We start from the raw sequence: 13,545 nt of genomic DNA, 5'->3' as shown, positions 1-13,545 counted from the left end.
GTACATTGAATCGTTAAATTATAAATCTTCATATTTATATACATTTCAAGCACCAGGAAGCTCTCCAGCTATAGCCAAGAATAAAAAATAATTGTTCTTTTGTTTTTCCTACCTTGGAGAATAAAAAACCCTGAGTAATTATTTTGTTTTAAAATATACAATCTAAAAATAGAGTATTTAAATAGTCTACATATTTAATGATATATTCGCATGCATATTTTAAATATACATAGTACATACACACAGATACACATATATCGATACAATAAACACCAAAAGGTTTTCAGAAGAAATTTTATCTGTGAGCTGATTCAAAGCAAAAGTAACAGGCTAAAATTTCCAAACATGTAGACGGAGGCCACGGGAAGACCCTATGGCACTTTACACAAGCACTTCATACTCAGAAGCCTATTTTTAAGCCTAATAATAGAAATGTCATCACATATCATAATGCAGTAAAATAAAAGTGATCTCTTACTGAATACTGGGAAAGACGTATTTCCTTTTAACACTTGGAATTCTTGTTCTAGTCGTCTCCGTAAATCTATTTGTTCAAATAAAACCTTCTGAAGTTCTTCTAATAAAGAAAAACAGAAGAGTCATTTTACTAATCTTTACAAATAACTCTCCAGAGGACTGTTATATATGGCAATTTATTATTATAAGACAAAATATTTTACCAGTTTAAAAAGTGTTGCATAGACATAGGATAGATTTTGTGCAGAAATCCATGAATATAAATCAATGTAATATATTATTTTAAAGTATTATATTACAGTGTCATGTATTGATTGATATGTATGCATTAATCTCAATTATATCCACCCAATGGTCCATATATTATTCATATGTTGCTTGTCAAGCTTAAAATATGGTGTAGAACAAAAATATCCTCCTATTATCTCCATGGTCTTTTGAAGCTACGAGAAGTTCTACAGAATTAAAACTTTTCTTTACCTTTCCCCATATTTTCAACATCCTTTTTGAGTGAATGAGGTGAATTTGTCTCTTGCGTGTGTTCACCTTTAAAAAAAAAGGAGAAAAAAATATTGGTTCTGTGTAGTCTGTTTTCTGAAAGATTTTCTTTTTTAAAAAAAATTTGTATTTATTTATTTGAGAGAGAGGGAGAGGAAGAGAGAACTCAAGCAGACTCAGCACGGAGCACCGGCCCAACACGGGGCTGGTTCTCACAACCCTGAGATCATGACCTGAGCTGAAACCAAGAGTCAGATGCTCAACTGACTGAGCCACTCAGGTGCCCCTCTTTTCATTTTCTTTTACTATCTGCAAAGGAGCTTGGTTAATAATGACTTGAAAGTGGAAGTTCTCAGAACCAAATGTTGTCCTCACTTTCTCATGTGGAAATCCCCTGACGCAGTGCGGGAGCTACAAGAGGATGCCGTCCACCTAACCTGAAGGGGCAGCCCCCTCCCAGCCCCACCGCTACCCACCCTCTCCAAGGCAGGTACTTGCTAGCTGGGCACAGAAGGAGGTTGAATTGTTAACACATCTGGAAGAATTCCGATCAGAGTTCCTCTCTTCCAGAAGCAAAGGAGCCTAGTGGCAAGTGGAAGACTCTCAAGGTTGTGGAAGCAGAAACCACCTGCCTTCTTGGGTCATCACAATTTGGGGCAGTTAGAAAGAAACAGGAGGCAGCTTTTGTCGTCCTCGGGAGAGAACGCGTAAGCCTGGAACGATTTCCTAATAATTGATAGTTGGTTGTTTTTTTTAATCAACCTAAAACAGAGGCGTGACATAAGTCATGTTACTTTGTAGTATCTCATGCTTGCTGATTGTTTTGGAACTACTCAGTCTTCAACCAATAAAGACTAGATTGTGGGTAAAGGTCAGATATTGTTCTTACCTATTTTGTTTATGTGCTAACTAGAATGATGGCAAGCTAAGAAAATGTATTTATGGACAGTCATAAATTGAGGCTACATAATCTGGAAGACATAAATAAACCAAAGGAATCCAAGCATTTAGCTAGCCAGAATTTGTTTTTCTAATTTCAACCTGCTATCTGCAAACATCCACACAAGGATATAATTAAGCTTTCCATTTTCATGTACAATAGTCCAGACAAAGGTGCCTTCAGGTTTCACGATTCCCTCTTCGTTGACCCCCTGGAGTAGCTCCTTCCTCTGTTTCCATGGTCTTATCTGCTTACTCACGTTCCACATCCCCCAGTCTTTGTGCTACTTGAAGGCAGGGGTTCTGTGTTTCCTTCACGGCCAGTGCCTAGCAAAATACCAGACACTGAATAGGTATTCAAGAAAGTGTTTTCAGTTGTTACTGAAAGGAACCCCAGGAGGTCATAAGTTCTACACTATGGCGGGCCAGAATGCATCATTTCAATTTTCTCCTCACTGTTCACGCATTGCCCTTCCTCAGCAAGAAACAGAATGTAATGGCCCCAGGCACTTGTAGGAATACTGGGCGATTTCGCCATCAAGGTAAACATTCCTGCAAAAAGGGAAACAGAATTTCTTCATGAAGCAGTGGCCTATGGTGTTAAGGACAGACAGGAATATTTTTAACATGATATTATAAATGGTGATTCTGCATTCTACCCAATGACCGTGGGGAGTGAGTATTCGCAGGAATGAGTGGATGCATATACGTCTATAGGTAGATACATGTATGTGAATTTACATATATGCAAATATTCCTGCACACGTGCATAGTGATGAAAAGGTGCTCCCTCTTCCCGTCATCAGGACAATCCTATCTTAGGCATCCCCGAGTTCCTTAACGACAGGCATTTTCTCTACTACCTAGATCATAAATGTATGACCTCATTCTCACTTTGGTCTTGGACATGACCTCTATCGGCTTTGAGCATTAAAACCTTGGCTTTCTTCTTCATATAGAATAATGAAAATATCTGTGAAGCATTTTATATATACACTTCAATCTAATTCCTATAAAATTCTACCATCTAAAAGAATAGTAACATGAAGGTTGATAATAAAGTATAAATATATAAACCAAGAATAATGGTATTTTGAAATGAAAATAAATGCATATTATGTGCAGTTTTATCTCTGTTTACTCCAGTCTCAGTCAACCACTTAAATGCATAGCTGTTTCATACTCACATACAATACTGAGTCTGAACAAGAGAAGAAACAAGCATGCGTGTACCTCTGCATCCACCTACAGGGCAGAGTGAGACTTCACCATCCCAGCCACTTGAAACACGATTTAAATGAGATTGTTTGTTTCTGAATAGGCAACTCTGGAAGCTGTGTCCTTATCACATTACAGACCTTTTGATTCATGAGTGTATTTTATAGGCTGTTTATCTTACATTTTAGTTGGATAATTAAATTTAAAAATTGAAATATGATATGTAAACATGCATTTCTTTTCTACTTCACGGTTAGGAGGTTCACATAGGTGTGAAACCATTAAACAAATAGCTAGTGATGGAAACTACATTAACCACACACAAATCTACCGATGATATTAATAAGTTTTTCTCTTCTTCGGCTTCGTGGAGCTTTTATTAATATTTTACAACAATGTCTCTCTCAAATAGATATGCTGGCAATCTCCTGGTAAAACCTGCCAATGTGGAGCTTGGAAGATTTCAAAGATCTCACTTATAAAGGTTTTTTTTTTTTTTTTTTTTAATGGTTTAAATGTTAGGTAAATAAAGAGCACAGACACTTCAGTTGCCTTTTGTATATCTTTTACTGGACTGTTGCCTTTCGTATATTACTAATCTGTGAAACCAGATTGTTAATGGTGGTTAAAAATGACCTCTGGGAGCCTGGATATGTTTGTTCACTATTACTGCTAATGTTTTCCATCTGGTTAAAAAAAAAAAAAAAAAAAGCAGTCTAATACTAGATTAAATAAATGAGATTTAGTTGACAATGAGCTTCCAATTTTTATAAATATTCCATTAGGCTAAATGCATTTTACTTTTCCAAAATTAATGAATGGGTTTGGAGACATCCAAAAATTACAACCTTCTCACTCTATTTCCCCTTAAAAAAAAAAAAAGTAACAAAAAAGCGGGAGGAGATCTTCATTGTGTAGAGTGATAGGGGGAAAATTATAATATGGAAGGATTATTTTTCTTAGAGGCCAGTCCTAAAATATATCATTAATTCAGACTGTAAAAGATAATAGTTGGGTGGCCTAGAGTTAGGGAGTAATGGATAATAAGGGCATAAAATGCATCCGGTGTACTGATGTGATCAGAAGCTGCCACTCCGGGACATGCCTGCAGCAGGACTCTACAAGTGCATGTTCATGGAGCCAGTTTGCTGTGACTCGCACCGCTGCCCATGAATCCAGGTGCTCAGGGCAGCATGGTGCCACATCTGGGAAACTACACCCCTGCAGCACAAGCCGGAGAGCCTGGGGTCACATGCTTCCTGCTCCCAAGGTCTCTCCAGGATCCCCAGGCACCAGTGGTCCCACATTCCAGGTGAAAGTTCCACCCCACACTTGGTTCTGCCCTCATAGAGCCAGCAGAAACTGGAAGGGCAGGAGGGCTGGGCAGGAGAATATGCCACAGTAAAGCAGGCACGAGCAGTAAAAAGCAAATGAGGGGGAAAGGGGAATATCCAGTGGAAAACAAAACCAAACCAAACAAATCCAAACAAGCAACCGATTCATTAGCACCACCTTTCAAGGTACAAGGGTAATTACTTTCTCTTAAGTATCATGACACACCTCTGCTTAAGAAACTCGCAGTGGCTTCCCATGGTCTACACTGCATAATTCACTCTATATTCCCCTGTGCCAATGCCTCTAGGTTCTCCTGTAACCTTGTTCCATTCAGCTACACCCAGCTGCCTTTCTCTATCAGCAAGCACAAACCCTTTCCTCTGCTTGGGTCTTTAGTCTTCATATCAGCTGGCTTGGCCTTCTGTCTTAACCCTTCCCAAGGTCCCCCCCGCCGCCACCCCAGCCCTGCCTGTCCACCCAAGGCCCCTACTCTTCCATCAAGTCTTTCTCAACATCAGCAAATGCTGCTGAGCCATTCCTTCCTGGGCTCAAGTTCCAAGTGTTTATTGTCTTTACTCTATCGCCTGACATTGCAAGGTTTCAGCTCTGTAAGTCCAGTTTCCCCCAGCTAGATAATTTGCTTTTGGAGGGCAGAGAGACCTTACCCAGCAGGTCACCCCATCATCTCTACCTCAGGGAGGGGCACAAACACTGTTTGCTCTTAACTTAATTCAATCTGGTTTGCAAAAGAAATACCAAGCAATGCTGCTTTGAATCCTCCATTGTCACAAGGCTGTTTAAGCACTAACTCATTCCTACAAATGAAAAAAGCACATTTTGATCCATTCAGATAGTTGAAGACATACTCTGTATTTTTGGTTTACTGGGAAAGTTTGTGATGTTTCAATTTTTGTTTCTGTCTGACATTTTGAAATTTGCTTTCAGAGTAAAATCATAGCACTGACTTTTAACCAAGACACGAAAATATTAATGTATTAATGTATATGTCTGCTGTGGCCTCCAAGAGTAAAAATACCTTACATTTTCAGAGCTTATTTAGTTTTAAGAGCCAAATGAAGGTCAGATGACCTGTTAAGTTGGTGGTCATGGGACAGGACAAAAAGCTGATTAAATAGATAATTACTCTTCTCAGGCTAAAACTTGAATTTAAGAAACAAGAGCATTTCGATATTGCACCCGGCATGCATATGGGGTTTGCGAAGTATGAAGGGTACGATATGAAATGTACTCATTTGGATGAAGAGTTAAAGTGTTGACATTCACCCATCCCTTCTATGGAAATATCCTCTGTCTCACTTCCTCCTCAGGTCTCTACTCCCTGGAGCCTAGAACCAGCATTCAGAGGCACTGCCCCACGCAACAGCCCCAGGGCCTGAGCTGCTTATCACTATAAGGGCTTCTATGTTCCTTTGGGACCATTGTTGACAACACCTGATGACAAACATTTGGAGAAAATGTTCCCATTGTGCAAAGAAAGGGTTTCATTTAATTGTACACTGAAGGATAAATTTAGTCAATGAAACTATTTTGGTTTGGGGTTGTACCTCTACGTAAGGCACGTTTGCCCTCTAACATTTAGATGAGCAGTGAAGATTTCAGTCAAACATCCAGATGTTTCCAGAGTTGGTGGGTGGGCTCTCCAGTGCTACCCTATTTGCTCCAGGGCCAGGGAGCAGATCCTGGAAGAGCAGTTGTGATTGTGGAGATTGTGGTTGTTCCTGAATGATGGTGCCGTTAGGGCTGGACTGAGGTTCTCAGCCTCCTAACTCTCTTCCTCTGCCTCCTAACAGCATCTGCCCAGGACCTGGCCTTCTGTGGAACAGACTCCACTTATACATGTTTAACTCCCAAATAAACGCTGAATTCTAATAATTAACCTTAGTTTTATATTCTGGTTTTAATGTCAATTTCCAGGAATTTTTACTTTCTCTTTTCTTACAACCAATCTTAGAGATACAATGGGGATGGGGTCAAAGTTCATCTGCAGTAAGCATAACTAGTACATTTAACAATTACCAGAATGTAGCACAACATATGGTTTAGAGAAGTTTTTAAGAACACTTTGCATTAGGGCATTAAAAAATCAATGACACAGAAAGCAAGGTTAAATAGTTTTCTCCTCTATCAGTAGGACACAGACTTCTGCCAATTTCTTGGTGTTAAATTCTACATTAAATTCTTCCCCTGTGACGTTTGGCACTTCAGTGAGGTCACAGAACAGAACAGAAAAGGAAATCAATACCCCTGGAGAGGTTATGCTACCGAATGAACTAACTAAATATTAACTCCATTAGCGGGGGAAAAAAAGGAGTAAGAACAAAATTAATACTAGGGAAATTATAGCAAACTGAGAGTTACAGCAAACTTTATATTTCACGATCAAAATTTGTTGCAAGTTTGTATATACATTGCTTCTTGAATTAGTATATCTTGAGTTCATTTAAAATTCTCTGGAGTTTCAGAACTTGTGCTTTCAATAAATGCTATTTTTTTTCTGGAGAATTCTTTACTGTCTTTCTCTATCTCCTTAAATTTCATATACATTAAAAAAAACCATTAGTAAGGGGGGGGGATTTTTTTTAATAAATAAAAAGAGACTGATATCTGAAATATGGAGATAATTTCATTTTGAATACATATATTGAAAAACCTCAAAATTCATTGTTCACAAAAATGTCTACATTAATTCAGAGGTGGAAGATTTTATCAAATTTTACAGGGCACAAAGCAATTAAGGTATTTATCCAAAGTGACCTAGTGAGAGAATTAAAACTCAGATCTACCAGTTGTACTTCCTAGAATTTTTCTTCTTCTTTTCCTTTTTAAAAAAAAATCGTAAGCATGTTCTAAGATTGAATGGAATAATAAATCAGAGTGCCTCATTCGCTATATATTCATGAGAAGTGTAACTGCTTCTTACTATTCTCAGAAATCCGTCCATAGCATATTAAGTACACTAGAGAATCATACCAGTGAAATCAAATTGATTTTAAAACTTCTATACATATAACAAGATGCAGCCACGCTCAGAGTCCAATGGTGCCAGCGTTTCTACAATGAAATGTATTGAAATCGGGGATGACTCCACTTCCGTGATTTCCTTGACCTGCCATAGCTTTGAGCTGTCTCACCAGCTTACCCCACTGCATTCAATTTCAAATCACTTAACTTCACTAAAGTTATTCAAAATGGATATGCAAAACCTTCCTCTGGGATTGCAAGCAAAATGCTGTCATTTATATTTTTCAGTAGGTAATATTTTGACCAAACTACCAACCCCCCTAAACTATATTACTTGGCTTTAAGCCATGGGTCTAAACCTATGGATAGAAGTTCTACAGGCTTCTGAGGAATTTTGGCTGCTTAAAAACTTCATATTTCGGCCTTCTATTTATATAGAAATACACTACCTGCTGTGTGTAAGGCTAGTGATTATTAGCAAGGAAGTTCTTAAAAATTCATTTGAAGATATTATCCTTTAGATTCCTGAAAAGTAATAGTTACTAATAAGGCTGAAAGGTTGAAGGGAGGGCAGCCCAGGTGGCTCAGTGGTTTAGCGCTGCCTTTGGCCCAGGGCATCATCCTGGAGACCTGGGATGGAGTCCCACGTCGGCCTCCCTGCATGGAGTCTGCTTCTCCCTCTACCTGTGTCTCCGCCTCTCTCTCTCTGTGTCTCTCATGAATAAATAAATAAAATCTTAAAAAAAAAAAAAAAAAGGTTGAAGGGAGACTAAATTTAATTAAAGTGAGGAACTAAAAAAAAACAAAAAACAAAAACCCAACACAAAACTGGGTATTGTTGCTAAACTGAACTTATACTGGGAAACAATTGAAGCTAGAATCCATATTTTAAAGATATATCTATACCTTTACTTGTTTTGAGAAAGGACATAGAAATTCCTTGATAATGGCCACAGGAGTGAAAAATTCAAATCAAAATAAAAAATTGCACCCTTAGATAATTTGAAAAGACATTTCATTTTTCTATGTTATACTGAATATGTGCTGACATAAAATCCTGGTATTTTCCAATAATAATGTTGAATTAAACACTGGCTAAAGGAATACACAGTTCCATAAACCTTATCTGACCAATATTATAGGATTCATTTGGCATTACAGGTTATTTGGAATTCCCTTCTTTTAATTGGAAGCAACCAGAGGACATAGATGGGTATGGATTCTATCTCTGAATTCCCAGTGCCTAGCAAAGCATCTAGCACAGGATAGGCATTTGGAAGTACTTGCGGAGTAATTGAGTAGATTAATAAATTAATGTGATCATTTAGAGTGGAAGTTAACAGTTGTTGCATGGGAAGAAATATTGCCATTCATGAACAGAGTGTTCTGGATAAAACATTCTACTGCTACCACTTCAAAGCAGCTAATCACAGGTCTTCATAATTTTATTGGGTCTTCTGGATTTTTGACGCTTTGCTAAATGAATAAATTCTTGGAGTCTGATCACAAGTAAATACATTTAATACTAAAACACTGGCTAAGTAGGTGCTCACTCTGGGATTTTCTCAAAAAGGCATTTCAATACAAAGACCATGAGCTAATCTTCCCTGCAAAACAGGACAGCTGAAGGTACACCAAGGTTAGTCTCACAACAATCCAAACCCCTTAACATTTTTTGGGCTTAAGACATCATCTCCACATGCTCAGCAAAAGAACCAAAAGGATGAAATTCTTCTGACCCAAGATTCCAAGATAAATTTAACAAAATGAGCATTCGTTCATTTCAGTAATATTTGTCATCTCTTCCATGTCCCACCTGTCTCCCATTCAATATAGTATAATATAATAAAACCTACTACCTACACACATTTCTGAATAATGTGAGAATAAAATTGTAATATGGAAAATCAATGTGGAGCAAGTTTCTCTGGGAATCTGTATCAAATTAATTATTGTGAGGAAGGGACTAGTAATATATCAATAGTATGACTTGGTATTATTACCAACATAACTATTGACTGTACTACCCTGAGCTCCAGGCACTGTGGAATTTTTATGTATACACTGATCCTGACTATACTTTTCCTTAGTTCCTTTTGGCATTTGTATTTCTGTATGAATATCAAACAACAGTGGATTCCGTGGTTTCTATCCATTCTGGAGTTCTGATGGCTTTTCAGGGTTTACTGAACTTACTAAGCATGGGGGAACCAAACCACTTCCAAGGACAAGAGGAACATGTTCTCAAATGGAACCAGCCTACCCGTCCAAATTGGAGGAAGATGGAGAAATTCAGTTTTTAACAGATCTACAGGGACTATTAATATACATGAAGAGAACATAACTCTGTGAAGGAATCAGTATGTTTCAAAACTTTAGATTTCTGATGGGTATGCACATTTGTTTAAATGTTAACTTGAAAATTTTATAAAAAATATGAATACTAGCTATTAAGTGTCATGTAGGAATTAAAATTCCTAAGAAGAAACTATTTCAGTTTGTGGAATTTGGATTTTCTCATTAAATCTATGGAAATTCCTTTAAATTGTAACAATTTAAGTGTCAAACTATCTCATACTTTTGTTCAAATCATTGCTACCTCTTGAAAAGCTATACGTATTTTACATCTTTTATAGAATATTCACAAATTTTTACCTCCTTCAAAATTTGCACCCGAATAGAGTAACAGCTTAGCACAAGCAGACTTACGATGATTTATGATTTAGCTAAATGAAGTGTAAGGTCTGGTGTGAATTATTCTCTAAATGTGTTATTTTATATTAAATGCATGTACACTACAATTTGAGCTTTAATATCACCAACAGCCGACTCCGAAATAAAAACTTCTGAATCCAACCTTAAAATTAATGCAAGCAAATTACAGTGTACTAATTTTAACAAGCACCACTACATTAAAACCTGTCTTAAGATTAGTAAATCAAAAGTGGAGTCCATGTCCTGCCTCTGAATGGATTACATTACTAAAAAATACACAGTTGCGGCTATATGAAAGTTTTCTTATTTTATGGGACTTCGAGCTTCGTGGGGCCTCCTCACAAAACGAGGTCATACATAAAATAAAACAAAACCAAATAAAATCTCCCCCTCGCAGAGGAAGTGATTGATGGTGCCACCAGGATGTGACACAGCTTTTAAATTCTCTGAGCTTGGTGCATTTTGGTAGAGGGGTATGAGAATTACCTAAGCGCTCACTGCTTGTACAGCACAGACCCAACACAGGCCTCCCTCCACTTCAGCTGTTGAAACAGCCCGAGTTAATTTGCATTCACCAGAGTACATAGAGACTCCCATCTGCGGTTTCCAGGCATGGGAGAAATTGGGCTACTTTTAAATCTATTTTTAGCTATATAGAGCCGCTAAATAGCATTTGATCTGGGGCTGAGGAATGTTGCTAAAATTGTTTTTTCATATTCATGAATGTGTTGTTTCCAGTGGCTATTAATTTCTACACATATCAAACAAACAAAAGCAATTGACTATCCAGAAATGTCTGGGAAATGGCTAGATATTACAGAATCAATCGAATAGAATTAGGAACCTTTTCTTGTGTGTATGTGCTAACCCATTAGAAATTCCTTGGTAGCAATCTTTTTCATTTCAGGCCTCAATTTTGTGAAATATCACACTAGGAAGGGAGTAGTTTCTGGCCAAATATCATTGCCTTTGTGACCCTACAGTGTACACTTCAGCTTGTCACAGAAAAGAAGCCACATTTAACAACAGTGTCATATTAGACACTTAAGAGTAAATTTGTGAAAGGTAATTTTATGAAATTTCAAAGAGTGCAAGGCTTTAGTGTACTGAAATGATAATAATAAAAAAACACTGAAAGCGTGCTAACAAACAGGTAAAGCCAGCATGTACAAAAAAGCAACGCTGTGTATTTCACGTGGATTTGATGTGGCCGCTAACCAAGGATACATGACAAAATGATTCTTACTAACTCCTTAGCACTGTCAACCAAACTGGGATGTTGATCAATATTTATAGAATATATTCACGAAATAATTTGGAAATATCCGATGATCTAGAAAGCTCTCTTTCCACGATATAGAAAGCTAGGTTTTTCATGAAAATAGGTATTTGCCTTTTGCCATTTAAAATATTGAGGAGTTACTTTACGAGAAAATAAAAACAAAGGTTTGGAGACCTTTTTCATTGGACTTTGCTGTTATATAAGATTCCTTTAAGATCCCATTTTCTTTATTTCTGCGCCCCAAACCACTCTTTTCTCCCTCTCCCTCACTTCCTAGCTGGCTCTCTCTGTCTCATTTGACAGGCAAATTTGCAGACATTGCCGCAGGATAACAACCTCGTTTGACAGTCAATTAACCGTGAATACTCAAAGCCAAGGCAGTTTGCATTACATAAATGGAAAATTAGATTCCTTTTTCCCAAGAAACAAAACCCTCTCCTTAAGACACTGCAATAGACAACTTAGTATCAAAACTTCTAATCACGTCTTCCCCAAACCCCTTGGAGACATTTAGCAATCAGTAAAAGGTGGTTTCATTTAATTTGTATAATGTAATTTTTGTAAATGTATTATACATTTTGTGTAGAGATCATTATCATGGAGATAATATAAATGTTGGCATAGATGTCATAAAACACCTTTAATGTCTTTCTGACAGATATTAAAAGCAATAAGCTGTGATCCTTTTTAATGGAAGGTTTCTAAGAGAACATTTCAATTATTGTCATTTTATGCTTTTCCAGCCTGTTTCATTGTGTAACCTGATATATTTCTGAATTTTCTTCTGAAATATGCCCAGCAATTAATAATCTTATTGCTATTAATGTCACTGCTTTCCCATTTGTGTTTTTCTTAGTTATATCTACTAGGAATTGTTCTTCTTCTTCTTTTTTTTTTAATCTTTACCCTTGTACTAAATATTCAGTCTTTTGATTATGAATTTCAGCCCCTCTCTCTGACATCTGACTATTCATTCCTCCTATTTGTCCCCAGCATACCTGATCTTTCTCTCCAAAAATCTCCTCCAGAAGCATCAGAGTCTGTGATGAAAAAGCTATGCTCCTTGTTCTTGTCTAGAATCAAACAAAACACAAAATCTACAAGTGATCACACTGACAAGTGGCAAACAAAGACATCCAAGAATTTTAACCTGTATTTATGTATCTGTGTATGTTTCCGGTGTTGATGGTAAAGACTTAGGTTGAGAAGGGGGGCAACAGCACTGTTATTTGGAAAATCGCCATTGCTTGGCAACTAAGAAAAAAACTAAGTGTTGCCCTTTAAAATACACTACACACACACACACACACACACACACACACACACACGAAAGGGCATGAAAATCCAATAGATGAAAATCCATGGAAAGGAGGCATGAAATCCAATAGATGAAAATCCGTGGAAGGGAGGTGGGGGTGTGAGATGCTCCATGTAAGTGTCACACAAATGGTGAAATGCAGGAAAGAAAACTCGTGGCTTATTTTTCTTTTACCTGAAAAGTTGCTGTCTTCCTTTGTAGGTAAAATAACTTGGTTATTTTCCTTAGCTTTCTGATTCTGTGAGGAGAAGAATTAGATACACAAATCAATGCCTGGATCAAACCATATGCTAATGTCAACAGTCAGCAGGAAGAAGCATCAATAAAAGTGACTCCATGGAGCCTCAGGAGACATCATTTTTTGATGATTATCTTCTTTGAAGAGTCGTGGTACCTGAACACATGCGTACAACTACATGTACCTGCACTGTCCTCTAAGAAGTAATATGTTAATTAAATACACACCTATGGTGGGCTCTGTAAATAAACGTGGCCCCTGATTTGTCAAATCTCCGTGACATTAGGACAGATTCACTTTACTCAGAAGCCCTTGACTGTGTCCCTGTGCACACTCGAGTGAACACTGAATGCTGAGCCACTTAAACGTAACTGTGGTTTTTTTTGGGGGGTCCCAGTAGCACTTGCGTGTCTGTGGAGATTGGTTTGGGAGAAGCTGGTCCTGCTGGAGAGTCTATCTTTTGTTTTACTGGACACAGTATTTTACAGAGGTGTCCATTCTGGCTGGAGAGCTCTGGATTTCAAACCTCGATTAAAGCAGTTC

At 37.6% G+C, this 13,545-nt stretch overlaps 1 protein-coding gene across 1 annotated transcript in view; it reads right to left on the bottom strand.

Annotated features, from left to right (window-relative positions):
* The window catches only part of SKOR2 (SKI family transcriptional corepressor 2), a 38,531-nt gene that overhangs the window by 21,854 nt on the left and 3,132 nt on the right, over positions 1-13,545 (bottom strand). The window contains exons 2-5 of the mRNA XM_038541785.1: positions 12,939-13,002; positions 12,445-12,519; positions 958-1,023; positions 479-577 (exon numbers count right to left, since the gene is read on the bottom strand). Of these exons, the coding sequence (XP_038397713.1) occupies positions 479-577; positions 958-1,023; positions 12,445-12,519; positions 12,939-13,002 (304 nt within the window). The remainder of the gene's footprint in view (positions 1-478; positions 578-957; positions 1,024-12,444; positions 12,520-12,938; positions 13,003-13,545) is intronic.

This window comes from Canis lupus, chromosome 7 (genome assembly GCF_011100685.1).
Source record: "Canis lupus familiaris isolate Mischka breed German Shepherd chromosome 7, alternate assembly UU_Cfam_GSD_1.0, whole genome shotgun sequence".
NCBI lineage: Eukaryota > Metazoa > Chordata > Mammalia > Carnivora > Canidae > Canis > Canis lupus.
Note: the sequence above shows the minus strand (reverse complement) of the source record. Positions and strands in the feature narration are given on the sequence as shown.